Below are 27,395 nucleotides of genomic sequence, written 5' to 3' on the forward strand. Positions count from 1 at the left end.
GTTAAAATGATTTCCTTGATTGTTGTTGAGATAACCGAGCTTGTTCTGTGAGTTGACGTCCTCTGTGTTGTTGTCAAGGTTTTTTAAAGGACCTACAACATTATCAGCACTGTACAAGTGATCACATTCATACACTGTTGTTAAAACCTGATTGATCACTCACTTATGTGGATGGAGCTGACATTGCTGTGTGGAGACAGAGAGTTTGTGTCTCTTTCCACAGGGTAAAAACACATCAGCTGAACCTCAGCAGGTGAACTTTTGTCCTGACAGGAACAGAAGTTCAGCTGCTGTCAGCGTCTGCATGCAGGAGCTGCTTCTGGTAGTTTTTGATCTCACATAGTAGAAATGACATTCAGTGACAGAAAGAGATGATGGAGTCACACAGGCCAACGTGGCCGAGTCTCTCTCTGTGATCACAGCCGGATTCACTCTTAGTTCAGGAGGAGGAACTGAAAAAAAAAAACAATTTTCATGGGTGAAACCTCTGACTGAAAATAAAAAAGCAGATTTTTCTTACAATGTTCCTCCTTAAGAAGATCAAATCTGACTTTAACTCATTCTCCTCCACTTTCACTGCTAAACCACAGCAGTTGTGTTTTACTCACACTGGACAGTGATGGTCATCCGCTGACTTTTTGGAGATTGATGACCATTAAGGTAAGTACACACAAACTTGAACTTTAGCAGGAACACTTTGACTCGCCATTCTTAACAGCTCAGCTCCAGTCAGTGTCTTAGAACAGGAGAATTGTTCGGCACGCTTTTTTCCCTTAAAGTGCCAATTACATTTTGTCACAGACACCGGAGGCTGACAGTTTAATGTGACTGAATCTGTTTCTGTGATCGCCTGTGAATTCACACTCAGATCGGGAGGAAGAAGGTCTGATAATGACAAAGGAAATTAAAGATCACATTAAAACGTTTTAGCTGGTTTCAGCAAAAAACCTACAACATAACATCTCTATTAAATATATTTTAAGCAACTTTAAAAACACAACAATTTACTGTTTATCTCGATGATGGATGGATCACTGTCCACAGATGTCAAATTGAAAGCTCCTCTCTTCTCTGTGTTAAAAACATCTAACTTCAATGGTAGCAGGAGATCTTCTTTAGTCAGATTCAGAAGTTCAGCTCCTGTCCAGCCTCAGCAGACAGCTGCCCACAAAGAACGTTTCACTTGGAGTGAAGAAAGTGCATCCAGAAGCTGAAGATGGAATCTGACACTTTAATGTCACCGAATCGGTTTCTGTGATCACGGCTACATCCACCGTCAGTTTGGCCGGAGAAAGATCTGAAATTTCAAAGGACGACGTGACACTTAATGGCTCACATTCATCTGTAAATGACATCCTCAAAGCATTTTACTGTTAACAAATCACAGAAAATGTAAAGATCGCAGCTACACTGAACTCAGAGACTGGACCGTTTGCTTCCAACACCAGAAAGAAATCTGTGGAAACAAGAAAACACGAATGCATCAATGTTTGCTCCTGTGGTTTAAGGTAACTCTAGATTATAGTTCATACTAAAACTCAAAGGAGAGACTTACACATCAGTGTGAAGAGCAGTTGAGGTTTCATCATGAAGCTGAATGTTCTCAACTTTGTACAGCTCTCTGTCTTCTAGGCTTTTTGCCTTTTGTCACATCTCTAAACTTACTTTCAGCAGTGAAGCACAGAAGCTGACCACAGAAACACTTCCTCTCGCATGTTGTGCAGCCCACACGGCCGGAGTATAAGACACAGCCCTGATAATGTGGTTTCGAACTCTTTGTCTTTCAGAGAACTGTGAATTGGTTTGTTAAGTTTGCTCTTTTTAAAAGTCAGTACATTTGTTCATTATTTATTCCTCTAACAACTGAATTCAGAAAGTTCATTCATTCATCTTCTGAACCTGTTTTGTCCCTTTTGGGGTCACAGGGCTACCAGGTGTCCTATCCCACTCGTAGGAAGGACACTTTGTATTTAGGCAATAAGATGCAGACAAAAACCATAAGACCTAAAAGCATTAGAAAAACAAACGCAGATTATGCAGGTTCTTTCTTTTTTAGTTTAACCCTTGTGCTGTCTTAGATGACCCCACTCTTACACTGACGTGTTCTCCCTACCATGACAAAGGTGGATAAAGGTGGAAAGATTTCATGTAATCCATGGACACCAGTGAAGATCACAAATCATTGAAGAAAAAAGGTTCAGAGCACTGTCTAGTGGGTCTAGATGACCCAACTCCCAATGTTAAAGTGCCTAGGATAACACTAGGGTTAACTTACCATCCGATTGGCTGATTAGAAATAACGAGCAGTTGGACAGGTGACCAGTGAATGTGTAAATGAAGTTTCATTTATAAGTGTAAGAAAAAACAAATGTGGATTCTACCTAGAAAATTTTCCGATTAATTTGTGGCCGTGGAAGCCTCTCCAAGTTCAGATTGCTCAGGACACCAAAAGCCTAGTGTGCAGTGGAAAAGAATAAATCACATAAGAGTCTGCATAAAGTTTAAAGGGAGAGCCAGGTGGGTGGAGTGCTTTCTTAAGATGTGATCCCACTCTGAGCTTACAAGCCCACAGCAGGCAGTTTTATTATCCACATTCAGAAATCAAACTACCGGTACCAAACTCTATTGGCATCAATTTATTTAAGTTGACAGATGAGGTGCATAGTCAGTTTTAGCTGAAATTAAATGCAGTTTTCTCCTCCAGGCTGTCAGGAAGCTGAACTCTCTCCCAGCCACCCCCCCCCCCCCCCCCCCCCCCCCGTTGCCCCCTGTCCTGGTGAACTCTGACACACACACATCATCTACCTCATCAGCACTGAAATGAAAAAAAATGAAAAAAATGAATAATTATACTACAGTAATTTTATTTTTTCTAATTTTTACAGTCACTTCTTTTTTTTCTCTTTTTAAAGTCTCCTTATTGGTTCGTCTTATTCTATTTATTCAGTAACTTTAAGTTAGATTCCCTGTTTTACACCGGATTTTGAAGAGAAACGGAATTTCAATTTCTATGCATGTGAAAACATTGTAGAGATTGACAATAAAGTTTTCTTTGACTTGACTTTGATGATACAACATACGTCAATGACGCATCCACTTAGCTGGACATGGACTGATCTGTGGTAGGCATTTGGGCTGGGACAGCTTCTTCCCCTGGTAGAGGCATGTGTAAGCAGGTTGGGATGGGTGGAAGAAGGTTTCAGGTGTGATGTGTAAGCAATGATTGTCATCAAGAATCAAAGGAAAAGTGTTAAAGACTGTGGTGAGAGCAGCCATGTAGTTGGACCAAAGATCTGTCTAAGGACACCAGAAAGGGAGGGGAATGCAAGCTGGCTGAGTTAAATAAGTGTCTGGCTGAGTCTCACAGGTGCTCACTATTGAGCTGATAGTGAGTGTGGCCATACTGGTAGTGCAGAATGACAACCAGTATTTTTAACGCCCCCCCATACATCAGTGACCGGATTGCGGTCACCCTAAAGCCTTAGTCACCACTGCTATTGCAGCTTGATATGGGCTGTCTGCGTAAGTCTTTACAAGGTTTTCACAAACTGTTGCTGGTATTTTGGCCCATTCCTCCATGCAGATCTACTCTAGAGCAGTGATGTTTGGGACTGTCGCTGGACAACACGGACTTTCAACTCCCTCCAAAGATTTTCTATGGGGTTGAGATCTGGAGACTGGCTAGGCCACTCCAGGACCTTGAAATGCTCCTCCGTTACCTATTGCAGATTCTTCCCAGCCGGGTGCAGGTCAACAATTTGGTTTCTGGTGTCCTTAGACAGATCTTTGGTCCAACTACATGGCTGCTCTCACCACAGTCTTTAACACTTTTCCTTTCATTCTTGATGACAATCATTGCTTACACATCACACCTGAAACCTTCTTCCACCCATCCCAACCTGCTTACACATGCCTCTCCACCTCTCTCCACACTCCCTGTTGATCTCTCTAGAGTAGTTAAAGACATCTGCTCTGGAAGCTCACCTGTAAGATACATTGTTGTCACCAATGATAAAGGTAAGAAGAAGTGAGAAGTGGGGAAAATAAAGTTACCCTGCTGTTTCAGCTTTCAACAAATGGAACCATGATTTATTCTAAGGTTCACTATAACTTTTATTATTTAGTATTCATTTTTATGTACATATTCATTTGACATTGTTTGGAAAAAGGAGACATTAGAAAACCTGACAATGTTTAATAGGGGTGTAATATTAATAGATTAATCGACTTCTATTAAAATAATTAAAACCACATTGGTCTGAGCCAGCATCGAATTAAATCAACCTAATGCATTATCTTTTTTTTTTTTTACTTTGTTCATTCTAAACTCTACCTCTCCCCCTATTCCACCATCCACACAGACACACGACCCCAAATACTGAAAACACTCTACCTCTTCCAACAACTCCCCATTTAATGCCACATTCAATCTACGTTCACCCTTTAACCTCGTACACCTCATCGCCTTACTCTTTTCCACATTCACTCTCAACTTCCTTCTGTCGCACACCGACGAAGTACTGCATTGAGCAGAGCACAATGTGAAGTATTGTTTGTGCTACTTTGTCTTCATAACCGAGTGTTGTATCTAGACCTTGTCTTCTGACCCTTGCTCTGTTTGCTTGCCGTCTGCCCAGACTCTATCAAGGTAAATATGCTCCAAAAAGAACGCACTTGTAGATTTGATCTGAGAACTTGTAAAATAGAATGTGAAAACTTGTGCACCAAAAATCTGCATTGTTTAGTAAAAATCTTCTGCTGTGAACTGAGAAATTTCCCATTTTCATGTGTTCATTTAGAGTTACAACTTCAAAACTGTGATTACAACTGCTCAAATGTGATTCTGCGTGTGACTGAATCTGCTGGCGCAAATCGCAAGTGCGCTACAACTGCGCTTTGAACTCTGACACATTCTTTGTGAGAAACTTGTGTCAAAACTGATATGTGTCCAAAAAATGAAACTATGGGGGGAGGGAGGGTTAGAGGAGGCGGAGTCAACCAATCAGAGTGAAGCACTCAGATGATTTGGTAAAGTTAGAAAGAGGATCCCGCTGAGCGACTGTGCCGTCGCAGCGCCTGGGTCCGCGACAGCTGCAGGGAACACGTTGATCTAATCAAATATATTTTTTCAAATGTTAATCCATACGATTTATAATAAAGGTGCTCAATAGCCCTGGCCCTATTGTCCTGCTACAACAAAGATGATCTTCCTGCTGACGGGCCAATGACAGCCGTCTAGCTACATGTCTGCATTTAAAGCACGAAGAGATCATTTCTCATTAAAATAGAGGGAAAAAAATGAATTTTTTATTTAGAAATGCATTTGTAGTTCACTTTCTGTGTCGATACAGAATGATTAAGATACTTGCTGTCACATTTGAACGTTTATTAGAAGAGTTATTGAAGCAGGAAATCTGAAGCTGTGAAGCTCTTTCTAACTTTACCGAATCCTGCTCTCTGATTGGTTGACTCCGCCTCCTCAACCCCTCCGCAGGGTCTGCCTTCCCCCTGTCCAGGACCCTCCTAGGAGCAGGAACGGGTCGTGGTGGGTCCGGCACCCCCCTCGGAGCGGGACCGGGTCGTGGTGGGTCCGGAACCCTCCTCGGAGCCGGAACGGGTTGGGGTGCCTCCAGGTCCACGACGGGACACCGAGAAGGGCGGCGGCAGCGACGACGGCGGCCCCCTCTTACAGCCACTAGACTCTCGTTGAAGACAGAGGCAGGGAGCTGAAAACACTCAGAGGTCCACTGGGTCGCGGCCCCCTCCTCCTCCTCCAGGATTAAGTCCTCCCAGAGCCATAGGTCCTGGTCCAGGGGGTCCAGGAAGGACCTATGCCGGAGAACGTCCTGCTGCATCCAGGAAACAGGGGAGGACTCAGAATGGGGGCGGCGGTGATGACGACGACCCCCCTCTTAGGCGACTCCGAACAGGGGACTCCCCTTGAAGTCCTTGTAGATCTGGGAAGAGCCAGGGGTCCACCAGAGACAGGTCCCCTCTGCTGGGTACTGGTATGGCTGGTCCATAATGTTACGGGGACAGGATGAGGGAGTACCCAGGCGCAGAGAGGAGAGGAGGCAGGAGGTTGCAGGGGAAACGGGGCTTTAATAAACAAAACTACAAAAAACAAAACCACTGCATACGGCAGGCTAGAGACTCGAAACATACAAACCACTAAACAAGGGCAAAGAAACAGAAACCGTAACAGCTAGATTTGGAACCAACCGTCTGCCTGTTCTTGTGACAGTAGTTGTCATAAGAGAACCAGAGTAACTTTTTATTTACCATATTTATTTTAATGTTAATAAACTGGAAATGAAAATACGTAAAAGAGACATAAAACAAGGTACAGTACAATTACTGTCGCAACATTTACAATAACTACTGGCAGTTGGATGCCAGTAACTAGTTTTTCATTCTAGGGTAGTAAAACTGTAAAAAAAAAATACAATAAAGTACTTATGCACTGTATTGTATTTTATTTTAAAGCTTTATTACTGTAAAATAAAATAGAGTACACAGAAATTGTAGTGTATTTCATTTTACCGTAATAAAGTTGTGAAATGCTTTACAAGTATTTATACCTCAGTCACACTGGTTTTTGGTTCAAGATGTCCGGGATCGATCTTAGGTCAGTACATCTGATTGAATTATATCCTTTAAAATGAACCAAAATCGAATTGAATCTAATCGGCAAACACAAATATTGACTCGAATAGAAGTTCAAATGAGACGTTGCAATTTTATATGTTTAAAACTTAGCATCAATGGTAAAAAGTACAATAGCTTTTTTTTTTCATTTAAAGTACAAACTCCTTTTACAATTTTTAAAAATGCATTTTGTATCAGACATGGATATGGACTCTTCAGATTTGTTCAATCTTCTTTGCAGCAAACTCATTGGAAACGTAAAGGCGGATTCACTCTGATTGGACTGGCACAAACTCTGAAAGAAAAAAAACAGATAATTCGTTTTTGAAAAAATACCAGAAAAAAAATCATTTTAGTTTAACTGGAGTTAAATCTGAAGCTTCCTCCAGAAACGGGGTCATGGCCTCTGCGACAGACTGTCTAGAACAGGGGACATGTATGTATGTATGTATATATGTATATATCTATATTGCAATTGACCGGTTGATCTTCAAGGACATGAAGGTAGATCACAGGCCAGCAAAGATGAATAATCAAAAATATCAGAATATATTTCTAAAAAATGCGTCTGCAAATCACAATCCTCACTGAGAAGTACATGATTTGATTGACGTTGGCAGAACGGCCAATCAAACATCTTCTGATACATACGTCACTGCACATGCGTTTTTAAATACACTGAGTGCAAATTCTGTCTGTCATCACAAAGTCGCTACTTGCCCCACAGAACGTCAAGTCCCCGGCAGAAGACCACTCCGGCCCACTGGAGTGTTTACTGAGGGCTGGATCGCCCCACGTGCCTCTTCGATCTGGAGTCGGCCCTCTGACACAGCTGTCCAGGCAGCAGTGTTTTCCAGTAGCACGCGTTTCTCGAGCACCAAAAAAATTGAGTCCCTGATTTGTTGACACCACAACCACGCCAAAGTTGAAATATTTGAACTCTGGCCACGCCTTCTCCAATCGCGCTGCTGCCAGACCTCTGCGCTGCACCCGTCATCTAGTGTAGGATTGTTGTTTGAATGTAGCGCAGGCTTTGGTCATTTGCCAGCCAGCTAGTTACAAGCAAGAGACAGTGGTAGTCTAGCGCAAAAATGCCAAAGTGAGCACAATATGGAAAAGTTAGAGAAAGGAGTGGAAAAGCAACAGTGACCTTCAGTTACCATCAATTAGCGATGAGAGTAAGGTTCATTGCAAACTTTGCATCACAGACATCTGGGCCCACCTAAAAGACCTCGAGGACCACGCCGAAATTAAGAGACGTTTTTTATGTGGCGGGTAGGGTCCGTTCACCACTCCCTATGGTCCACAGCCATAAAAGGGTTTTTTGCTGGGTCCGGGGGTTTTCAGATGACTTTTGGGCTGTAAAACACTGTCTGGCAGCACTGAACAGAATTTACTATATACATTCTCTAACAATTTTAGTCTGTTTTTCCTTAAACTTTGTACTCATGTTATCCCCTTTAAGGTAAAGAGCGGCAGTCTTGAAAAGAATAAATTGTGTTTTGCTTGTTTTCTTAGGTTTAACATCAGCAGCTCACCTGTAGAATGAACATTTACGGGTAGGTAGGTGACCAAGCTGAAGGTTTCATTGTTTCCTGGGTTGAAGTTCTTTGGCATGTAAAGAAAAAACAATTCCTTATGTTGTTTGTTTGTTTTCTTACTTTTTTGTTTTAGACACTTGAAAACTTAGATAAACTGGAGAAATATCTGACAAAAAAGTGAAAAGTTACCAGTCCTCCATCAGGATTTTGTGAATTCTCCATGTAGCAGAAGGAGAAAAAGGAAATATTAATGTCATTTAAACAAGACTTAGGGAGACATCAGCTAAATCGGGCCATCTGGTAAAATGGTTCACATGCGGTTAGACCAGGGATCTGCAACCTTTACCACTCAAAGAGCCATTTGGATCAGTTTCCCACAGAAATGAAAGCACAGGGAGCCGCAACACTAGGGGGGTTAGAAAATAAGGGTTTTACCGATACATTGAGATAGATCATTTGGCGATACTTGTATCAATTCAAAATGTTGTCAGGATATTTATTTATTTATTTATTTTAATTATTTACTAGCGTGATGTTTCCTTTGATCTTTTCTCCATTTTCCACAACCTCGAATAAACTTTTCTGTCTGTCAAACACCCAGAGTGAAGATGAGGGAGACGATGGAAACAAATTCACCGTGATGCAGACTCCTTTCTATTCTTTTTTTTGAATCCATTAAACCCGATAAACTAAATGAATTTTATGCGTGACAACTATTTTTTATTAGGAAGCAGCTGTTAGTTTGTTGCGGGTCTGGACTCATAAGCAGTGAGTCTAAGCCCCGCCCCCGCCTCTCTACCTGTACTCATCCTCTGCAGCTCCAAGTTATCTTCTCCCCTCGTGCAATCTTATTTGAGCCACGGCACACTTAAACCTTGACAAAAATCCCGCTGCACACCAGCATCAAAAAATGTAAAAAAAAAAGGAGAAACTCATAGTCGTAATCATAGTCGTAGTAGTCATAGACTGTCAAAACAGTCGAGCAGACCCACCTAGGCTGGAAATTGAACAGTACTGGAAAAACATATGGGAGAAAGAGGCAGCACATAACAGCAATGCCCAATGGCTGGTCTCTCTGAGAAAAGAACATAGCAACCTCCCTGAACAGAATCCAGTATCCATCACAGTGGCAGACATCCAAGAAAGAGTCTCAGGTATGAAGAACTGGACAGCACCGGCAGCTGTGGAAAACCACCCTTGAAGCCAATGGGAAGCCACTTGCACAAGTGTCCATTAAATGTGGGATATACCAAGGTGATGCTCTGTCCCCACTGCTGTTCTGCATAGGTCTGAACCCCCTCAGCCAAATAATCAACAAGACTGGCTATAGATACCGACTCAGAAATGGGGCCAACATCAGGCACCTCCTCTACATGGATGACATCAAGCTATATGCTAAGAGCGAGTGTTAGCAACAGCTAAATACCTCCAACGAGTAATGTATCTCCACACCAGGCGTTTACAGACGCAAATGGTTCTCATAACGGTTTATTTGGTCTCTCCAAATCCACCGTGAAAACTGCACATACAAACATAATAGAAACTTCTTTGACAACGAACATACATTGTAAACAGACAGTTAAACAAATAAATAAATCACCTCGTTGGCTGCATGCCGAGATGCGAGTTACTCTTAGTGTCCTCTCATCCACATCTGGTATTCTTTGCATACAAACGTGGTGCTTCTGCTTCCAGCGTCTCTCTTCTCTGTCCATACAATTTGCGCTAAGCAAGGTAAGCACTTCTGGTATTTTCAAAATAAAATTACCTTCAAAATAAACTTTTTTAAATCAACATTTATCAAACAAAACACAACAGACTAACAAATGATCGTTACAAGTAAGGCAAGTCCTGAGAAGCCAGCTCAACTGCAAAAATAAGACCTGGGCAATAAACAGCTACGTATTGCCAGTTATCAGAAACCCTGCAGGAATAATAAGATGGCCAAAGGAAGACATACAGACCACGGATGTTAAAACACGAAAGCTCCTCACCATGCATGGAGGGTTCCATCCCAAATCCAGCACCCTGAGACTGTATGCTAGCCGCAAGGAAGAAGGTCCGAAACTAGTGAGCATAGAAGCCACTATCCAGGATGAGGTGTGTATATATACTGTATACATATTTATTAGGGGTGTAATATAATTTTATTATAAAGCTTAACATGTCCGTTTAACTCTGCACTTTGAGTGGTACATTATACCTAATCACATTTTACCTTGCTGATGCTCTGGCTGCTCACCTCCACTTTAATCTTGTAAAATTACAAAAGTTTTTCTTGTAAATTTATGTCTTCAAATCTCGTAATTTTACTTTTTTTGGTGGCCCTACAACTCCATCGAACCGAGTAGTTTGTAACTGAATTGTTTTTTTCCACCGGTAGGAAACAAAAAATCCTCATTTAAGTTGTGCTGAGGTTAATGCTGTTGCTGAGGTTATGTCATTGTGTTGCGGGTAATTTCGTTGTGCTTAGGGTAACTTTGTTGTGCTTCGGGTAATGCCGTTGCGTTGTTTCCTTTGTATGTAGTGTGAGCCCTGTTGGCCACCGTACTGTAGCGTTTTAACAATAAAATTCTATCTTCTGAATGCAACTCAAAAGCATTAAAAACAAGTATTATTAATATTAAGAACAAAATCAAATGCTATACATTGTTTTTTCTCAGTTTCCCAAGCGATTAACCAAAAAGTGGCCCAATTTAGCTGATGTCATTATAGATAAATAAATGCTTAATTAGCAAATGTGTGCATTACCAGAACATTCCTCTGGAAATCTGAGGAAGAAGAGAAAAGAAATGGTGTGTATTTTCTATCAACAGAACATAGTATACGTACATAAAATGACACATCTACAGTGAAAACATTAATACCTCACCTTCTTGAAAAACTTAGCAAACCACTTATCTAACTGATTTAAAAATGCATTTTCTGAAGTTCTAAACAAAGTAACACTCCTACCCAGCCAACTGAACCATCCAGCTGGTATTCATGTGCAACGCAAAATGATCAAAGTCTGCCTTGTTCATTGGTTTAAAAGAGATGACATGTTATAAAAACTATAGAAACTCTCTCAGAAACTTGGTGGAATACTTTTTATATTTTTGCAGTCATGTGGACTTGAGCTCAAATTTACCAAGCTGGCAGACTAATGAGAAGTCAGGGGCTTTGGTAGACCATGACACAAAGCAGCAGATGCAGGAGCAGCAACTTTTTCTCCTTAAAGGTTAGAGGAGTTATCATTGTTCTTACCACTTTCTCTGTTGGACCAGAAGAGTGTCAATCCCAGTATAATAACGCCCACAGTTACCACAGCACCTGGCAAGGCTAAAAGCTTTTTCCACTCTTCTCTGTTGGAAAGATGTATCTGTTGGTTTTCTGAGAAGAAAACATGTAAAAGAAAAAATAAAATTAAACACCTGAGCTTGAGTCCGTCAATAATCTGCTGCCGAGTGTCTATCCTTCTTAACTGCAATTGGTTATTATCTCTGTGTTTGTTCAAAGCTCTTTAAAATGCTCATTTGTTTTTTCTTTACTCTAGCACTTAGTCTCACAATGATCTGAGTGAATCTGGCAACTGAGGACAGTCTTTGTCACCATCTCTTGCCAAAAGGCACTTTGACCAAAAAAATCTAAAGAAGTTAAACCTGCATTTCAATAAACTAGATTGACTATTACCAGGACCAAGCTGAAGACTGAAAAGGGAAAAGGGTTGTTGTTTCAAAAAGAAACATGAGCAAAAAACAACAATGTTATTAATGTCAATCCTTTGTTTTAGTGAAAAGACTAGTTTTAGTTACAGTTGACTGAAGTCAGTCAGAAACACAAGTGTCTCAGCTCGTACAGCAGTTATAAGCCTCAAACACAACTGTTTCTTTGAAAACTAAACACATATTTAATCAAACCATTTGTTCTTAGAAAAAGTACTACACTATTTACATAATTTGTTGTAAATTAAGAAACATTTTACCGCCTGTAAAGGTTGACTGTATTAGAGTTAGCGTTGTGTTGAAACGGGATTCCCTGATGTCAGAGAGGTAGAAAGTGAACTACGAGAGCTCTTTGGTGAGTCGGTTATTATATTTATTGGATTATAGAAAAATGTTGCATTCAGCTGCTTGTATCAAATATTTTACACAACTGTTATATGTGTGTCTCACCTCTGGATCGACAGTCTGCTGGAGTCACAGTTGAAATTTTGAAAGAAAATTTTATCATACAAATATTAAAGTGTAACTGAACCTCTCAATTTCCATATTTAAATAAGGCAGATAAAAAAACACATTAGCTAATCACTCACCTATGTGGATGGAGCTGACATTGCTGTGTGGAGACAGAGAGTTTGCGTCTCTTTCCACAGGGTAAAAACACATCAGCTGAACCTCAGCAGGTGAACTTTGTCCTGACAGAAGCAGAAGTTCAGCTGCTGTCAGCGTCTGCATGCAGGAGCTGCTTCTGGTAGTTTTTGTTCTCACAAAGTAGAAATGACATTCAGTGACAGAAAGAGATGATGGAGTCACACAGGCCAACGTGGCCAAGTCTCTCTCTGTGATCACAGCCGGATTCACTCTTAGTTCAGGAGGAGGAACTGAAAAAAAACACATTTCATGGGTTAAAACACAAACTAGCACTTAGCAAATAAACTGGAGCATTTTATATAGATGATATTTTTATTCATGTTTTCATATTTAATGCTTAAGTCTGTTAGCTGGTTGATGATTCACAGATGTCAGAGATGTAAGAAATGATCTACCCGTGGTTCTTCCTGAGCTGACAGGTGCTGATGTTAAAATGATTTCTTTGATTGTTGTTGAGATAACCGAGGTTTCTCTGTGAGTTAACGTACTCTGTGTTGTTGTCAAGGTCTTTTCTAAAGGACCTACAACATTATCAGAACTGTACAAGTGATCACATTCATACACTGTTGTTAAAAAAACCTGATTGATCACTCACCTATGTGGATGGAGCTGATATTGCTGTGTGGAGACAGAGAGTTTGCGTCTCTTTCCACAGGGTAAAAACACATCAGCTGAACCTCAGCAGGTGAACTTTGTCCTGACAGGAACAGAAGTTCAGCTGCTGTCAGCGTCTGCATGCAGGAGCTGCTTCTGGTAGTTTTTGTTCTCACAAAGTAGAAATGACATTCAGTGACAGAAAGAGATGATGGAGTCACACAGTCCAACGTGGCCGAGTCTCTCTCTGTGATCACAGCCGGATTCACTCTTAGTTCAGGAGGAGGAACTGAAAAAAAACACATTTCATGGCTGAAACCTCTGACTGAAAATAAAAAAGCAGATTTTTCTTACAATGTTCCTCCTTAAGAAGATCAAATCTGACTTTAACTCATTCTCTCCACTTTCACTGCTAAACCACAGCAGTTGTGTTTACTCACACTGGACAGTGATGGTCATCCGCTGACTTTTTGGAGATTGATGACCATTAAGGTAAGTACACCAAACTTGAACTTTAGCAGGAACACTTTGACTCGCCATTCTTAACAGCTCAGCTCCAGTCAGTGTCTTAGAACAGGAGAATTGTTCGGCACGCTTTTTTCCCTTAAAGTGCCAATTACATTTTGTCACAGACACCGGAGGCTGACAGTTTAATGTGACTGAATCTGTTTCTGTGATCGCCTGTGAATTCACACTCAGATCAGGAGGAAGAAGGTCTGAAAATGACATAAAGGAAATTAAAGATCACATTAAAACTTTTCAGCTGGATTCAGCAAAAAACCTACAACACAACATTTCTATTAAATATATTTTAAGCAACTTTAAAAACACAAAAATTTACTGTTTATCTCGATGATGGATGGATCACTGTCCACAGATGTCAAATTGAAAGCTCCTCTCTTCTCTGTGTAAAAACATCTAACTTCAATGGTAGCAGGAGATCTTCTTTTAGTCAGATTCAGAAGTTCAGCTCCTGTCAGCCTCAGCAGACAGCTGCCCTCAAAGAACGTTTCACTTGGAGTGAAGAAAGTGCATCCAGAAGCTGAAGATGGAATCTGACACTTTAATGTCACCAAATCGGTTTCTGTGATCACGGCTACATCCACCGTCAGTTTGGCCGGAGAAAGATCTGAAATTTCAGAGGACGACATGACACTTAATGGCTCACATTCATCTGTAAATGACATCCTCAAAGCATTTTACTGTTAACAAATCACAGAAAATGTAAAGATCGCAGCTACACTGAACTCAGAGACTGACCGTTTGCTTCCAACACCAGAAAAAAATCTGTGGAAACAAGAAAACACGAATATATCAATGTTTGCTCCTCTGGTTTAAGGTAACTCTAGATTATAGTTCATACTAAAACTCAAAGGAGAGACTTACACATCAGTGTGAAGAGCAGTTGAGGTTTCATCATGAAGCTGAATGTTCTCAACTTTGTACCCCTCTCTGTCTTCTAGGCTTTTTGCCTTTTGTCACATCTCTAAACTTACTTTCAGCAGTGAAGCACAGCGGCTGACCACAGAAACACTTCCTCTCGCATGTTGTGCAGCACATATGGCCGGAGTATAAATATGGTGTAGATATCTGTTCAAATTAAATGAAATCAATCTTTATTTATCTAACACTTTTCATATGTAACATAACACAAAGTTCTATACACCAAAACAAGTAATATAAAATCGCGCACAATAAATAAAAAAATAAAATGATCTCTAAATTTGCTTTCAGACTTGAAGCACAGCAGATGACCACAGAAACACACTTCTACAGTCAGGACCATAAATATTTGGACAGAGACACATTCTTTCTAATTTAGTTTCTGTACATTACCAAAGTGAATTTTAGATAAAACAACTCAGATGCCATTGAAGTGCAGACTTTCAGCTTTTATTCCATGGGTTGAACAAAAAGATTGCATAAAAATGTGAAAAAATAAAGCATTTTTTAAACACAATCCCTTCATTTCATGGGCTCGTAAGTAATGGACAAATGAAATAACTGAAAACAAAATGGTCATTACTAATATTTGGTTGAAAAGCCTTTGTTGGCAATGACAGCCTGAAGTCTTGAACTCGTGGACATCACCAGATGCTGGGTTTTTTCCTTCTGAATGCTCTGCCAGGCCTTTACTGCAGTGGCTTTCAGTTGCTGTTTGTTGGTGCGCCTTTCTGTCTGAAGTTTAGCCTTCAACAAGTGAAATGCTGCTCAATTGGGTTAAGATCAGGTGACTGACTTGGTCATTCAAGAATCTTCCACTCCTTTGCTTTAATAAACTCCTGAGTTGCTTTGGCTGTATGTTTTGGGCCGTTGTCCATCTGTATTATGAAACGCCGCCCATTCAGATTGGCTGCATTCACCTGGATCTGCGCAGACAGTTTGTCTCTGAACACCTCAGAACTCATTGGGCTGCTTCTGTCCTGTGTCACGTCATCAATAAACACTAGTGTCCCAGTGCCACCAGCAGCCATGCACGCCCAGACCATCACACTGCCTCCACAGTGTTTTACTGATGATGTAGTGTGCTTTGGATCAGGAGTTTCTCCACGCCTTCTCCATACTTTTCTCTTGCCATGGTAGAGGTTGATTTTGGTTTCATCTGTCCAAAGAATGTTTTTCCACAACTGTGCTGGCTTTTTTAGATGCTTTTTAGCAAAGTCCAATCTAGCCTTCCTATTCTTGAGGCTTCTGAGTGGCTTGTGTGACAGGCAGGGCTGTGGGTGGTAGTTTGTCCCTCATGGTGTACCATAGGTTAACATTCATGGCCAGCACCTGTCTGTTGAGCTGTGATTGGCCCATGTGGCTGATAAACAGCAGCTGTGGGAGTCGGCCCTAGGAGCTGATGGAGAGGATGTTTGGGGCAGAGCATTGTCAATCACTCCTACTATATCTGGATGATATTATTGTGTTCTCTTCCAATGTGGAGGATCACTTAAATCATCTGGATCGGGTGCAGAGTCGACTGCAGAAAGAAGGACTAAAAGTTAAGCTGGTAAAGTGTTGTTTTTTCAGGAAGGAGGTTAATTACCTTGGCCATCTGGTCTCCCGTGAAGGAGTATCCATCCAAGGTGTCAGCTGTGGCCAATTGGCCACACCCCACAACTGTTTCCGAGCTTCGGTCCTTCCTTGGATTTGCCAGTTATTACAGGCAGTTTGTGGAGGGGTTTTCAAAGCTGGCTGTGCCATTACATCGCCTGGTTGCTGAATTGGCAGGCAGAAGGAAAAGAACCACCACTGGGCAGCCACTGGAGCAATGCATGTGAGGCAGCTTTCAATGAGCTTAGGAGAAGACTGGTGAGTGCACCCACCCTGGCATTTGCCAATTTTAACCTCCCATTTATTTTGGAAGTGGATGCAAGCCATGCAGGCCTTGGAGCAGTTTTGTCCCAAGAGCAGGATGGCAGGGTTAGACCCATCGCCTATTCCAGTCAAAGCCTCAGCTCAGCAGAGAAAAACTATAGTTCCATGAAATTAGAGTTTCTGAAAGGTTTAGGGAGTATTTGTGGGGCCAGCATTGCACTGTGTGGACTGAGAACAATCCATTAAGTCATTTGGAAACAGCCAAGCTGGGGCCGACTGAGCATCGTTGGATGGCTGAGCTGTCTGCATTCAGCTATGATATAAGATATCGACCGGGGCGGGCTAATACAAATGCAGATGCATTGTCTAGGCAGCCACCCACAGCAATGACAAGGATGAGTACTGGGTCAATGTTGGAAGGAGTAGCAGTCCCGGTTGCTATACATCAAGCTGTTCAACAGGAGCCGCATGTCCCAGTCGGCTGTCTCTGCTTTTCCCTCACATACTCTAAATGATCTCAAATTGTTACAGGAAGCAGACCCAACTATTGGTGCCTTTCTTGAATTCTGGAAGGCATAGAAAGCCCCAAGTTCCAGTGCCCGGGACAAACTGTCAGGACCGCTTCGAGTACTGTTGTTACGGCAGTGGGACAAGATCACAAGTAAGGATGGTTTAATCTTTCGCAAGGTATAGCGGCCAGATGGAGGGGAGGAGGTCCTACGACTGCTGTTGCCTATGTGCCTCAAAGAAGAAGTCCTGCAGCAGCTGCATGATGACCATAATCACCAGGGGATTGAACACACAGCTGAGCTAGTAAGGCAAAGACCTCTCAGCCCAAAACTCAGTGCACCCATGGGGCATTTGTTGGCTTCCCGCCGAAACCAGATATTAGCAGTGGACTTTACCCTTCTGGAGCCAGCTACTGACGGGAGAGAGCATGTCTTGATAATGACAGATGTATTTTCTAAATTCACACAGGCAGTGCCTACCAGAGACCAGAAATCCACAACGGTGGCCAGCGCCCTTGTTCGGGAGTGGTTTTTCCGTTTTGGGGTTCCCACTCGCCTCCACTCCGACTAGGGATGCAGCTTTGAAAATGCTATTGTCAGTCAGCTGTGTAACCTGTACGGAGTGCAGAAATCCCGGACTACACCATACAACCCCCAGGGAAATGGGCGGTGTGAGCGGTTCAATCCGACAATGCATGACTTGTTGCGCTCACTGCCAGCAGAGAGGAAAAGACACTGGCCAAAATACTTGTCGCAATTGGTGTTCTGTTACAACACAACTATTCATCAGTTGACAAGTGAGTCACCGTACTACTTGATGTTTGGTCAAGAACCTCAACTGCCTGTCAATTTCCTTCTGGGCAGGATAGAAGAGTCCGAACAGGGGCAAGTGACTGACTGGGTGCGAGAACACCAGCGACGACTTGCAGTGGCCTTCCATGGTGCCAGGGAACGTCTACAGGCAGCTGCACTAAAGCGCAAAGACCGGCATGACCGACAAACCCTCTGTGATCCATTGGCAGAGGGGCAGCTAGTGTACCTGGAATCTTGGTGCGCGGTCGCACCAAGATTCAGGATGCCTGGAGTCCTATTTTACATAAGGTAATACAGGCCCCTGCACCAGATGGAGTTGTGTACTCAGTTGCACCCGTTCAAGATCTGGGTAGGATTCGTCAAGTGCACCGAACCATGATGAAGGCGACCAATGTGGATCGGGCCTCAGAGCTGCCTCACACGCAGGCAGTGCCTCAGGTAACCAGAATGCAGTCTAGTGGGTGGGAGGACAACCAGGGTGCATGGGTCATGCTTGACCCCATAGGAGGCCAACCTGAACCATCTAAAGTACAAATCCCCTTTCAAAGTGACCTTGTGGACAATGCTACAGCTCAAGAAGAGTGCGTCCATCCTACAGAACCTTTCCTAGCTCCAATGGTACCCACTGGGGCTGACCCAGAAGGTCCGAGGAGGACTACACGCGCCACAGCAGGACGACATAGAAACCTGCATCATCTCCCAGCATCAGTGCTAAATCGGGCAGATGGGGCTACAAACTCCCAGGTAACTAGGCAAGACGGTTGCATTACAGCCGTTTTTCGACCATGGTGTTAAGTAGGTAGATTTGTTCATGTTTTGTTTTTTCATCCATGGGGCACGGATACAAAAAAAGGGGGGGGGGGGGGGGTAAATGTGACAGGCAGGGCTGTGGGTGGTAGTTTGTCCCTCATGGTGTACCATAGGTTAACATTCATGGCCAGCACCTGTCTGTTGAGCTGTGATTGGCCCATGAGGCTGATAAATAGCAGCTGTGGAAGTCCCAGCTAGATGCTGGTTTGACTTTGGTGGGTGAGCTTGACATGTGGACCTTTTTTACTAAAGTTTTTAAGCTTTTGAGTCCTTTTACTAAAGTTTTTAAGCATTTGAGTTTGCAACATTTCAAACTGTATTTATACTAACAGGTGGTGGAATGAGTTCTGACCCTCGGGCATGAGAGGTAACATAAGGGTTTGTAAACAGGATGTGTTTGTCCCAGGGAGAACTAACTTATTTGTCTTTTTCCAGCAGAGTTGCCACTGCTGTTTTGCTTTTAATGTTTTAATCAAACTTGACACCCTTGTTTTTATCCTTTTTAAACTTTTAGTCTCTTGTTGTTGGACCTGGCTGGGGGTGGCTGCTTTCTCCCTTCCTCCTTTCAGTAGCTGGTAGCATTGTGTAAGGGGGACCCCTGTTTCAGCCTACAAGTAGTTGTGTCCTGCTCAGGTGCACTTCCTCTGTTTTGTATTTTATTTTAATCACGTTTGGGGTTGTGTTGTGCAAGGTTATTATAGTTAACGAAAACGAACGAAAAAACTAAAACTAGAACTGAAAAAACATTTTCGTTAACTGAAATAAAAATAAAAACAAGAGTTTTTAAAAAAACGAAAACTAACTAAAACTGTTTGTTGTGTGAATAAAACGAACTGAAACTAAATAATATTAACCCCAAAAAAGACTTAGTTTTCGTCTTTGTTAATACATAAGTCTTTTGGGTTGAAATAAAGTTTATTTACTTCACGCTGATAATTTTACTGTGTATCTGACCCTTACGGCATCACGTTGACTGTGACGTCACATGATGTCTGTCAGACACTGCCGGCTAGCGTGGTCATAGACATTTACATGAGCGTGATGGCTGCATTAAAAGTTGGGAGAAAGCGGGAGAGTCCTATTTGGGACTTTTTTGGATATAACAGCGTCGAAAACAAAAATAAGTGCCTTGTAGTCGAAGCAGGAGACAAAATTTGTGGAACGCTCCTCAAAGGGAAAAACCCTACGAACCTAAAGTACATTTAAGAAGCGCACGCAAAAATGCAAATCAACAGTACCTAGACAAGCTAGCCTGTTGCCCGCCCTCCCCCGAAAAAGAAGCGAGAGCAGATAACGTAATGCTGTCATCGGCTGTTGTATTTTGATTTAAGGATGGTTGTCCTTGTGTCCTCTGAATAATAAGTGTTTCAAAATGTATCTTTGATTGAGTTTTTATTATACAATACTTATTCTGGTGATTTTGAATCATGCACCTGATAAATATCCTAATTTACAAAAAAAAAAAAAAAAGAAAAAACTAAAACTAACACTAAAACTAATAAAAACTAAACTAAAACGAAGCAATTTCAAAAAAATAAAAACTAATAAAAACTAGTAAAGCTGCCTCTAAAAACTAATTAAAACTAAATAAATTTAAAAAGAAAAATTCAAAACGAAATAAAAACTAAAACTAATAAAAAATCCGAAACTATTATAACCTTGGTGTTGTGTTTGTTTGTGTATTTGGGCCCTGAGCAGGTCCCTCCTGGCTAGGGTTGGATTGGCGATATCCCTTGGTGTTGTTAGTTGGCTACCCACCAGTGTAGTGGGGTTGAGGAGTCCTTGGAGGCAGCCACCATCATTGAGGCACAGTCCAACTGTCAGAGTATACAGTAAATGTCTCTTTTATGGAACTTGTGTTAAGTTTTTAATAAATTGTATATTTTTAACCACTACCAAATCCAGTCTCCATTTGGGGCGTGAATATAAGAGGGCATTCGGTCACACTTGCATCTTGCAGTGTACCCTCTGGATCTACTTTAATGCAGTTGTCTTTTTATGGTAGACTTGGATATTGATACGCCTACCTCCTGGAAAGTGTTGTTCACTTGGTTGGCTGTTCTGAACGGGTTCCTCTTCACCATGGAAAAGATTCTGCGATCATCCACCACTGTTGTCTTCCATGGACGTCCGGGTCTTTTTGAGTTGCTGAGTTCACCAGTGCTTTCTTTTTCTATCTCAGGATGTACCACACTGTTGAGTTTGCCACTCCTAATACTGTAGCAATTTCTCACATGTTTTTTTTCTGTTTTCTCAGCTCAATGATGGCTCCTTTCACCCGCATGGAGAGCTCCTTTGACTGCATGTTGTCTGTTCACAGCAAAATCTTCAAAATGCAAGCACCTCTAATCAAGTCCAGGCCTTTTATCTGCTTCACTCATAATGACATAACAAGGTAATTGCCCACATCTGCCCATGCAATAGCATGGAGGTCAATTGTCAAATTACTTACGAGCCCATGAAATGAAGGGATTGTTTTTTCAAAAATGCTTTAGTTTTTCACATTTTTATGCAATCTTTTTGTTCAACCCATGGAATAAAAGCTGAAAGTCTGCACTTCAATGGCATCTGAGTTGTTTTATTTAAAATTCACTTTGGTGATGTACAGAAACTAAATTAGAAAGAATGTGTCTCTGCCCAAATTTTTATGGTCCTGACTGTATATATTATTCACGGTCAATGCAGATGCCACATCTGTAAGAGGGGACACAGGCACACAACAACAGAGGTTAGTCAAAGAGTTGTTTTTTTTTAACAGACTTTGCAGAACTGAGAGATTGGCTGGGCTGAGTCCGAGAACTGGAACTTGTACTGGAACCAGAGAGCAGGAGTGGATTTTGGTTTGTGGGTTGGAGCCGAGCCAATGCTGGACTGAGGCAGAGCTGAGCCAAAGGGCTGGTGCAGAACAGAACCAAAGCTTGGTCTGAGGTCAGGAGCAGAAGCGCAGGGCTGAGGCAGAACTTGACCTGAAGGCTGGAGCTGAAGCTGTAGCAGAGCTTGACTTGAGAGCTGAGTTGAGTTGAGATTCCCATGTTCCTCCGAGTAGCTGATAACTTGCAGTTTGTGCTTCATAATCGCTTCTCTTTGCATTACCAGGGTTTCCAAAACGAAGTTGTTCTGCATTACGAACATATCTGCACCTTTTTACTATGGGGGGGGGGGGGGTGTCTTCTTTCACATCCTCACCTCTCTCCGTACCCTTCTCAAGCTGTTCTCTCCTAGGTCCTCTTTACCGAAGTCACACAACACATTAAGGCCGCTCCGTACATTTTGGAGAAAATTTAAGACTTTTAAATGTGCCTTATGGTTGTGAAAGTACGGTATATAGAAAATACAATAAGAAGCAGAGTCGCATGCAGCTCAAGCCACCCGCTGCTCTAAAAAAATAAAAATCCCGCTGGATTTGACATGCAAATTTCGGCCAATCAGATAAACCAGAAACGTTACCGCCCCCAAGTGACAAAGACACCCCTGAACACCACCCCCCAAAGTGACAAAAACGCCCCCTTAACACTGCGCGCAAACCCAGCCGAGCGCGCAAGGGGAAGTGAGCGCACAGGATCACCGCTCAGTTTGGATTGCAGGCGTGCAGTTGTAAATTGCTGGGTCGCTCGGTTAGCATTGCGCCTGCGCGGTTGTAAGGTTCCTCACTCAGTTCCTGAATACACCCGCTCGGTTGTCTTTGCGCTCGTTCAATTTATGGCAGCGATGAAACGCCACAGCATTTCCGCATTGGAGGCAGAGATTCTAGCGGTGATGGTGGAGTTGGACAGTGAGCTGGAGCTGATCTGAAACAGAGCAGAATCAGAAGATCATCTGGCAGAGGAGTCTTGGATCTTGGCTGCTTCATGCTGGGCTGATTGTGAGGAGCTGCAGGTGTGAAGACTGGAATGGAGAAGGTAGGAAAACCTGGGCTGGAATCCGGACGGTGTCAACATCTCTGTACAAAGTCCACCACCTTAGTGCGAACATGATTCAGATCTGTTTCTTGCCTTGTTTATCAAGTTTTCTAACTTTAATCTCTTTTACAACAAGCAGTCGACTTACTGTTTTCCCACATTTCATTTTTATTGTTTTGTGTCACAAGAACACAACAGTGTCTGTGGCCAGGACACTCCTGCTTCTGATCGTTAAGTCCACTTCAGTCAGTTTTATAAGGGCAACAAGCCACACACACACACACACACACACACACACACACACACACTAACCAAGACTTCATGCTGAAATGTTTAGACAGTAACACTGCTGCACCAAGGAAGACCTTTGCATGCACATGAAGAACATGAAAAACTTTCAAAGAAAAGTGTCAAAGGCTGAGCAACACAATCAGCTTAAGACTTTTTGTAAAGTCTTTTGATTTATCAGGAACTGAATTTTACAAGAATTTTGAAGCTTGGGTTTGGTGCACCTTTGAGAATATAATGATTAAAAACAAAGTCAGGAACAGTTAATATATCATCTGACACGAAAGCAGAGAAAGTTTAAAACGTTTTCAACTTTCGTTAACTTTCTGACTACAACAATGCAACAGCTATTGCTACATGGTGGATAATATTAAACCTACAGTTCTTGATCTTTACATAGAAAACTGAAGGAGCTTGCTTGTTAACTGCTTCAGAAAATGAGTACAAAAATCTCCAGCTGTTTACCACAAGCATTGAGACTTTTTTTTTTTTAAAAAGTGTTTATAAAAATGCCCCTTTATCAGAACTTTTCATATGTGATCTGTATATGCTAGTAAGGGGGGAGAAGTAGGACAATAGGGACACATTTGTACAAACACAATGAGTGGAGAACTTATGACTGCTGTGAAGCAAAACACTCATTTGTTGGTGTAAAAAAGTGCAAGTTCCATGTACGCAGCTTCAGTTCTTACATCTGTGCATTGATGAACCACTTACTTAGCATCATTATGAAAAACATCCAGAAAAAATGGCACCTGGGTATAATGACTACAATGACTTCATTCGATATAGATTATGATCAGTTTTGGATTTGGTAAATGATCAAAAATTCCTCTAAACATTTTTCAGATAAACATTTGATGTTGGTGTGTCTATGTTGGCTGCTGATATCCAACAGAAATATCTTCATGGTTGGTTTTTGTAACAAATGTGGCCGCTGAACAGGCCTTTATGTTTCTGTGTTCATGTGTGACAACGAGGCGGAGGCGTTTGGATCCATGTGCAATAGGTTTAATGGCAGACAGAAAACAGTAGGGATGGCCCGTTTGACACGGATGCTTCATCGTCATGGAGCAGAGTGGTTCAGCACAATGTTTCGGGGGGCCAATGTTTGGCAGATCACGTGGTTGATGACGCGCCGAATGCATCGTTCGGTCGAACCAGGGATCAGATGTCACTTGTGTTTGAACAGTCAGGCGCGCTAATGTCTATAAATACAAATGAATCCCAAACAACATTTCCAGATCAGTTCGGTTGTTGCCCTGTATCGCAATCAACATCATGGCTCCTGGTAAAAAACGTTCTGTGGCTTAGGATCATTTCATCTAGGTTTCTCCCAATAAGGTAATACACTATTAACATTATTTAATAGCTATTGCTGATAATTGTAGTTGAAATAGGTATTTCTGTCATTTTAAAAAGGAATCCTTTATATCCCCTGTGCCATCTTGTGGGGTCCAGATGACCCCACCCTTACATTGACGTGTTCTCCCTACCATGACAAAGGTGGATACAGGTGGAGAGGATTTCATGTAATTCATGGACACCAGTGAAGATCACAAATCATTGAAAAAAAAAGGTCCAGATGACCCCGCTACCAACATTAACGTGCCTTAACGTGCCATGGGTTTAAGACAAATATTTTACCATTTTTGCCTAGCGTTTATTTTCTTCATGTGATGTATGTTTTGCAGTGTCAAGAAAGCAAGAGCTTGATGCTGCATTGGTGGATATGATTGTAATGAATGCACAACTATGTTCAATTGTTAAAGTCAAGGGCTTCAAGATAAGGTAAATGGTAAATACTTATATAGCGCTTTCTACCTTCTTACAAAGGCCCAAAGTGCTTTACAGTCACAGTCCCATTCACCCATGCACACACACATCCACACACTGGCGGCGGCTCTGCTGCCGGACACTGGCGCCAACCTCCCACCAGAGGCAAGGTGGGGTTCAGTGGCTTGCCCAAGGACACTTTGACACATGGGCGTGCAAGGTGGGAATTGAACCTGCAATCTTATGATCATGGGTTGACCGCCCTACCGCTGCACCATGGCCGCCCCAGGTGGCTAATAGTTATGTAGCATTTACATTATCTATGCTTGTGTACATAATGAGCTGTATTTCATTTAAAGACACTTCTAAGCCTTTTTCAGCCTTTTGGACCCCTCCTACACAATTCCTAGTAGGAAGGCCTTGAGGACAATGGTTGGTGGAGGAAAAGTACAATGCCAAAAAGGAGAAGGCCTTAGCTGTGCTTAGCAGGGCCTCTGCTGTCAGCCTAACAGCAGCCATGTGGACATCCATTCGCATGGATGCCTACTGGGCTGGAACATGACATTTTATCACTGAGGAGGTAGGTACATCCTGCTTTGAGCATTGCTTCAGTTTATTTATCTCAGTTTGATTTTGTTCATTCTAGGTGAAGCTGGCCTGTGTGGTCCTGGGGGGTTCAGAAGTTTCCCCAAAAATCTCCTCATGGAAGAATGGGGAATTAAAGGGAAGGTGTGAGATCAATACAAGTCCAGATTATTCATCAATATGGCCTCCCACTACCTAATACACATGATTTGTGAACATGTTGGAATCTTTCTTCCAGGTGACAGGCCTGGTTACAGACTGTGCTCCCAACATGGTTGCGTGTGCACTTCTTCTTCAGCATGTAATGTGTTTTGCACATATTTTTAATTTGATGGTGAAAAGGTCCCTTGCCCAAACCCCCTGAGCTGGAGGACACCCGAAGTAGGGGCCGTAGGATCGTTGGTCTTTTTAAATCCAGCACCACAGCCAAGGAGAAGCTGTCAGAGATGCAGAAACAGCTGGCCAGGCCAGAGCATAAATTAATTCAAGAGGTGATTACTGCTTGGCTGTTAAGATTTTGCTTTTGTTGTAGTTAATGTAATTGTGTTATTTTCTTCTCTCCATAAAACGTACTTGCCGTCTTATCTTAGGTGGAAACAAGATGGAACAGCACATTCAGTATGTTGGAAACGCTGTTGAAGGAGAGAGAGCCACTGAGGGCAGCTCTGGCCACCCTCCATACGGACCTCCCTCCATTCACCTCAGAGGACTACCATGTCCACTGCTTGAGCGTTCTTTTGCCATTTCAACTGGCCACGGCTGAGCTTTCTGCAGAAAAATGGGTGTCGGCCTCCAAAGTCATTCTAATAATTAAAATGCTGAAACATTACATCTCAAGCCGATGTGGACAGATTACACGCCCACTGGGGGAGAAACTGGCCACTAACCGGATGAATTATCTATGTGAGAGGTTTTCAGCTCTGGAGAAGGTCACAGCTCTGTCAATGGCAACCTTATTGGAGCCAAGATTTAAAGAGCTGGCTTACCATCCTCATCCTCATTTACAGTGGTGGACAAAATTGTTGGTACCCCTCAGTTATAGAAAGAAAGTCCACAATGCTCACTGAAATGACTTGAAATGTTCAAAAGTGACAATAAATTAAAATTTATTGAAAATGTAATAATCAAAATCAGCCATTACCTTTGAGTTTTTGATTAACAGAATTAATTAAAAAAACAAACTAATGAAATAGGGTTGGACAAAAATGATGGTACCTCCAGAAAAGAAGAAGAAAAAGATGAAAAAAAACCTTTGTCACTGTGCACATGTACAATTTGCATCATATGTGTTTACAATGAAATGAGAAAAAAAAAGCCGCTCACAATTTTGTGCTGACATGCATAGAAAATGATTTCACAGAAATAATAGAATAATAAAATATTTTCACAAAATGAAGAATACAATATACCAAGTACCAAAAAATGTACAGAGGTGCAAAATGTGCAATAGAAAATAGAAAATTTCCACGGAGAGGTAGTAGTTAAAATAAAACAAAAAACAGTTATGCCCATGATGGCAGAGATGTATTGCACTTACTATGTTGCACATTGATGGGAATATATCGCACATATTGAGATGGTGTTGACATGATGCGCATAGTGAAAGAGGGAGACATGGGGGTGGAGCTGTCAGTGTCAGTGCATGTGGGAGTTCAGGATGGTTATAGCTTTGGGGAAAAAAACTGTTTTTGAGGTGGTTTGTCCTTGATCTGATGCATCTGTAGCGCCTGCCTGAGAGCAACAGGTCAAACAGTCCAGAGCCTGGGTGGGAACTGTCTTTTATGATCTTCCCAGCTCTGCTAAGACAGCGGGAAGAGTAGATGTAAAGACTGAGAAATAATTGCCAAGGGGGTCATGATGAACCCAGGTATGTACTTTAATTGACATCTCAGCTGTTTTCAAACCCATAATCAGTCAGTCTGCCTATTCAAAGGGAGACAAATAGTCACGTTGCTGTTTGGTGAAAAGGTGTGTACCACACTGAACATGGACCACAGAAAGAGAAGGAGAGAATTGTCCCAGGACATTAGAAACAAAGTTATAAACAAACATGGTAAAGGTAAAGGCTATAAAACCATCTCTAAGCAGCTTGAAGTTCCTGTGACGACAGTGGCACATATTATTCAGAAGTTTAAGACCCACAGGACAGTAGCCAACCTCCCTGGACGTGGAAGAGGAAAATTGATGACAAATTGAGGAGACAGTTCGAACTGTATCCAAAGAGACAAGAACAACCTCCAAAGACATTAAAGGTGAACTCCTAGATCAAGGTACATC

The 27,395-nt window shown here is 42.0% G+C and overlaps 1 protein-coding gene and 2 long non-coding RNA genes across 7 annotated transcripts; 1 reads left to right on the top strand and 2 right to left on the bottom strand.

Moving 5' to 3' along the window:
- Positions 1-1,154: 1,154 nt before the first annotated feature.
- Positions 1,155-1,735, bottom strand: LOC111947432. Its single transcript, XR_002873269.1, has 3 exons — positions 1,556-1,735; positions 1,430-1,456; positions 1,155-1,297 (listed from the first exon to the last, which is right to left on the bottom strand). It is a non-coding gene; the product is annotated as an uncharacterized LOC111947432 (long non-coding RNA).
- A 4,738-nt stretch (positions 1,736-6,473) lies between these two features.
- LOC111946287 lies at positions 6,474-14,760 on the bottom strand. 3 transcript variants are annotated; one of them, XM_020703083.2, is made up of 11 exons: positions 14,522-14,738; positions 14,396-14,422; positions 13,977-14,264; positions 13,576-13,851; positions 13,137-13,424; positions 12,484-12,771; positions 11,436-11,561; positions 10,941-10,960; positions 8,379-8,405; positions 8,187-8,256; positions 6,474-6,943 (listed from the first exon to the last, which is right to left on the bottom strand). In XM_020703083.2, the coding sequence occupies exons 1-11, from the start codon at positions 14,553-14,555 to the stop codon at positions 6,918-6,920; spliced, it is 1,470 nt and encodes a 489-aa protein (XP_020558742.2). In that variant the 5' UTR covers positions 14,556-14,738; the 3' UTR covers positions 6,474-6,917. The 3 variants fall into 3 exon arrangements, with proteins under 3 accessions (XP_020558742.2, XP_020558741.2, XP_023810559.1); XM_020703082.2 differs by having other exon boundaries at positions 6,474-8,256; positions 14,522-14,760; XM_023954791.1 differs by lacking the exon at positions 14,522-14,738 and having other exon boundaries at positions 6,474-8,256; positions 13,977-14,443.
- Positions 14,761-24,745: 9,985 nt separating this feature from the next.
- LOC101163163 lies at positions 24,746-26,239 on the top strand. 3 transcript variants are annotated; one of them, XR_002873256.1, is made up of 4 exons: positions 24,746-25,113; positions 25,180-25,262; positions 25,357-25,609; positions 25,709-26,239. It is a non-coding gene; the product is annotated as an uncharacterized LOC101163163 (long non-coding RNA). The 3 variants fall into 3 exon arrangements; XR_002290129.1 differs by having other exon boundaries at positions 24,746-25,262; XR_908752.2 differs by having other exon boundaries at positions 25,180-25,609.
- The last annotated feature ends 1,156 nt before the right edge of the window (positions 26,240-27,395 follow it).

The sequence above is a fragment of the Oryzias latipes genome, chromosome 5 (genome assembly GCF_002234675.1).
Source record: "Oryzias latipes chromosome 5, ASM223467v1".
Lineage (NCBI taxonomy): Eukaryota > Metazoa > Chordata > Actinopteri > Beloniformes > Adrianichthyidae > Oryzias > Oryzias latipes.